Below are 4,973 nucleotides of genomic sequence, written 5' to 3' on the forward strand. Positions count from 1 at the left end.
GGAAACCCTATGAACCTGGAGAGAGGATGAAAGGCACCCAAGCACTGAGGACTCTCCTTCATAGGGTCACTATGAGTCGCCTTTGACTCGATGGCACTTAAGAACAATAACAACAATGTATATGGAATAGATATATAAATAATTAGTAAGATTATTCTAACTTAAAATGTTAAGTTTTCAACTATATTAAAAGAATATGAGGAAAAGAAAACATTATAATTTAGTGAAATGTATTAATCTTTACTTTGCCTTTTCTTATCTGGTCAATAGCTGTTGACTAATTATCAGTAAGTAAAATGCCTGAAATGTGTACAAAGCCAAGAGAGAAAAATAACTAAGAAGATTTAACACATTTTATGAAGTTTTGTTTCTTTCACATTACTGTTAATTTTTTCATTTGATAAGCATATAATAAAATTATAATTATGGGTAATTATGACAGTAATTACAAAGCTACTTCAAAGAATATATTTTAATTAATTTACCAATAGTGGAGTAAAGATAATTATTTTTTGCTATAAATTCCAAGGTAATATTATTTTAGCTTACAATTTTAGCATCTTTAAAATATTAATTTTTAAAAAAATGATCTTACTCTTGAAAATTATATTTACTTGCTTAAATGATTTTGTTTCAATGTTTTCTTGCAAAATGGCACTGCATAAAAATACTTGTAAGCTGTACACATTAAAATAACATTATTTTTTGAATTTTAATACACTGATTGACAGATTTTGAAACTGTTGTGATATGTAAAATGCAATGTTGTGTTTATAACCATATGTATCCCATTTAAAGGCAAATTGATATGAGAATGATGAAGTGACTCACTGGGTTTACTCTTGTTGCATCTTGTAATTATCAAAACATAAACAGAAGTTGTAATAAAAGTATATTTTCAATGGGAAAATTTTAAGAAATTGAGCTTAAATTTTAGATATATTTTATGTTCTAAAAAGCAAATTTTGCTAGCCTATGATTATGATCACTGCACTTTAATTAATCAAATATGATTCCTCAAAACATCCACTATTTAGTAGACTAGATATTAGAAAGTAAATTCCAAAACACTAAACTAGCATCTTTTTTATAGACAAATCACTTCCAAGAAATGAAACTATATTTATATCCAAGATTGAAAATAAAAGTGCATCAAACCAATAAGTTGATATTTTAGGCAAAACAACGAATTGAATATCAGACCTAAATACACTTTTGAATGAATGCTTTGCTTTTTCTGTGCAATATCTTTGTCATTTGGTGTGAAAAAAAATCTACAAAGTGAGTGTCTTTTCAGGTAATGTAGAATAAAATATAAATACCATTCTATAAAAGCCCACTTCTCATCATTAAATTGGTGGAACAATTATGACTTCTGCAATTAAAGCACAGTACTTAAATTGGATGTGCATGTGGATGCATGTATATGTACTTCCTAATACTCATTTGTCAGAATTCCTTTGATCTTATAAAACTTAGGTTTTAAATTTTATTTTATTCCTAGTTAATTACATTTCATATTAAAGATTGATTGTTTTATAATAAGAAAAGGGAAAACTGAATTTCTTTTCTCCTGACATAGTTCCAAAGTATGTTAGTGAATGGACATGTTTACCAACATCTACACAATTCCATGAAATACATATAGAAATAGAAGACAATTATTTTATCATCTAAAACTTACTTAAAACATTGTTATCAACATTTCAAAGAAGACATTTATACTTTAGACATTTTATCTGCTGTAGAATTTGAAATATTTGATGTTACATCTATAAGTTTCTCATTGTGTCATATGGATGAAAATTTGCAGTTTGAAGCTCTTTGTTTAGTATCATATATCTCAGAAAGATGAGAAAATAGAAGCAAGGATTTTGATATTCAGTGTTGTCTTTTGTCCTAGCTCTACTACCTAGTGGCTATGCTATTGCACCCAGGGATAGAAATTTTCTAACAGCTTGTTTCCTCATCATTTATAAACATTGCCAACAAGTTTCCTTTTTTAGTATTTTTGTTCTCAACCAAGGTGACTTTTTCAACCCAAATAACATATTTTTGTGTCACATAGAGAGGGTATTATAGTGACATTGACATCTTGTATATAGAGATCATAAATTCTTTCAAACATATCTAAACAATTAAGACAGTGTCCCATAACACAGTTATCCTACTCATAATGTAAAAAGTGCTGAGGCTGATGAACTCTGTCTTAGTGGAAAACAGGAAATATTAAATGCATCTTTATTTGGTTAGTTTGTAATTAGCTTTTTATAGTAGTCTATTTCATAATTAAGTAAATTGATCTTGTTTCAAAGTAATTTTTTTATAATATTTTGCTCAGAAGTGTTTCCATCCCTACCATTATTAGTACTATTTATTGTACTCTGTAGTACCTTGGGGTAAAACAAATAAGCACTCAACTTCTGAATAATTGGCAATTCAAACTCTTCCAAAACTGCTTTTGAAGACAGGTTTGGCAATCTCCTTCTGAAAAGGCATATATTTGAAAATTCTATACTGGAGTTCTACTCTGAACTTAAGGGGTTTACTACTAAAAAAAGTTACTATGTAACATTCATATTATAAGTAGCCAATTTTTTAGCTACTTATAATTTCCTGAAATGCTCATAAGAAACCAAAGAAATGTAAGAGAAAAAGAAACCTAAGATAAACTTTAGATAAATATTTTTTTTCCAATACTAATCTACATAGGACTAGTGGGTAAGGTGCTGTATTCCCAACTCAAAAACAGGTGGTTCAAATCTAGGAACTGCTCCACTAGAGAATGGTGGGAAGTCTACTATACAATTTATAATCTCTGAAAACCAACTGCAGTATTAATTATCAGTTGATTCTGATGACACATAACAACAATGATGACTGTAGAACTTAAAGTCAAGGTAAATATATATAATTCCTGTTATTGTATGGGAAAAACAAGTTGTTCTCTTCTGGTCATTCAGAATAAAGTGTGGATGGTAACACACAAAAGCTTATTTCTAGTAATTTATAAAGAAACTATTTCTTGTGCAACTTAAACATAGTACTGGAAGAGTGTGTGTGAGGGTGTGTGTGTGTGTGTGTGTGTGTGTGCGCGTGTGTGTCCCAAAATTCATTTGTCAGAATCCTCTTTGAGTTACTCTGTACACTGTTATTGAACCAATTCCAACTTATAATAACTCTATAGGAGAGAATGGAACTTCCCATAGCATTTCCAAAGCAGTAAAAATTTATGAAACCATATAGACGTTTCTTTCTCCCTCAGAGTAACTGATGGGTTTGAAGTACCAATCCTTTTGTTAACCCTATGCCTCTGGTTTCCTTATATAAAGCCTCAGTACCATTTTATTTGTCTTATATCTTTAGATAATTTAAATATTTCTTAGAGTTATTAAATAATTAAATTTTACCTCTGATTATTTTGCTGTCAGTGCATCAAATTTTAAAGAACACTAAGGCATTCTACTATTAGTGAATTTGCTGAAAGTAAAAATATTCCACTTTTAGAGTAGTAATGTGTTAAAATTATTAGAATAAATATGACAAATATCTCTGATATCTAGAAGTTGAATTGTAATGCTTATTTAACTCTATAATTAGTAATTATAATTTGTCAAGCATACCTGAATAATTGTATTTGCCGAAGGCATACTTTAGGATAATATGGTACTTTAGGTTCTAGGGAAATAATATTCTTTCAAGAATTCAAGGGGCAAAGTGAACTCTGCCAATATGCATATGTTATACAAAATTATTTGTATTGAATGATTCATTTTAATAGTTAAATCTTCAAAAATTTTGTTGTAAATTATTAAAAATACATTTATGCTTTTTTATCTTAACAAAAAACGTGCTTATGCATCATGTAGATCCATATTTAGAAAGCTATGTATCCTTTAATTAAATGCTTTTTAATAAACATGTGCCAATTCTTATTTTTTACAATATGTCAATAATAAATATGATTATCCAAAAGAAGAAAGTAATATATGTTTAATTACTCCTATAATAAATATATTTATATAGGAGTTCACAATTTTTTTCTTTTCCTTTGAACAGATTTTTCCAGGTATTATTTCAGAATATACTTTTGAAAATTACCTAATTGACACTCTAATTCAACTGATTTCTGCCAAATGTTTACCGTCTTGTCAATGAAATTTTGAGGTGTGCTGCTATCTGAATCAATACATGCATCCAATGTGTGCTTTCTTCATGCAGGGATTTGAGACGACTTGGAGTGACTCTTGTCGGTCACCAGAAGAAGATCATGAACAGCCTTCAAGAAATGAAGGTGCAACTGATAAACGGAATGGTGCCATTGTAACTACATTTTAATGTTACTTCTTCAAGTGAAGGAGACTTTGTGGTACACTGGTTAACTGCTTAAACATTAGCTAAAAGTTGGCTGTTCAAAACACAACTGTCTTGCAGAAGAAAAATGTGGTAGTCTGCTTCCATAAAGATTGCAGCCTTGGAAACCCAATGAGGCAGTTCTAGTCTATCCTATGGGGTTGCTATCAGTTGAAATCCCTCCTGCCATTTGTTTGAATTGAGTTGGTCTTCAAATGAGTGATTCTACACTTTGTAACAAGCCCTGAGATTTACTTTAACACAGAAAGAAGGCAAAAAGGGAAAACCGTGATTTCTAAACTTTAGAAAAACATTTGTGTCATCCACAGAATATGTAGTCAGCGTTTTGCTAAAATCTCATCTTTCTCTTAGTATAATTTTTCCACAAGAAATTATCACCTACATTGAAAAAGAACATGAGATTAAACTTGATCTTATGTTGAAACTAAACAAAATCCTGCCCAATGCTTCCAGATAATTTTTTACACAAAATCTATAATTATATATATATAGTACCTTTATACACTGAATTAAAGCAGCTCCTTTCAAAAGATCTTAGGATTTAATTGAAAGGAAAAGTTTTCTAGCCTTTTGTGGGCTAACAAAAGCTGTTGTTTACT

General features: G+C 29.6%; 1 protein-coding gene across 1 annotated transcript in view; it reads left to right on the forward strand.

The window, feature by feature from the left end:
• Positions 1-4,327, forward strand: part of EPHA5 (EPH receptor A5) — a gene marked incomplete at its 5' end in the record, with an annotated part of 293,683 nt that extends 289,356 nt beyond the window's left edge. Inside the window, one exon of the mRNA XM_006902399.1 lies at positions 4,222-4,327. Within this exon, the coding sequence (XP_006902461.1) occupies positions 4,222-4,327 (106 nt within the window). The remainder of the gene's footprint in view (positions 1-4,221) is intronic.
• Positions 4,328-4,973: the final 646 nt, after the last annotated feature.

The sequence above is a fragment of the Elephantulus edwardii genome, unplaced genomic scaffold (genome assembly GCF_000299155.1).
Source record: "Elephantulus edwardii isolate Elephantulus edwardi_28Jun2011 unplaced genomic scaffold, EleEdw1.0 scaffold00406, whole genome shotgun sequence".
Taxonomy (NCBI): domain Eukaryota; kingdom Metazoa; phylum Chordata; class Mammalia; order Macroscelidea; family Macroscelididae; genus Elephantulus; species Elephantulus edwardii.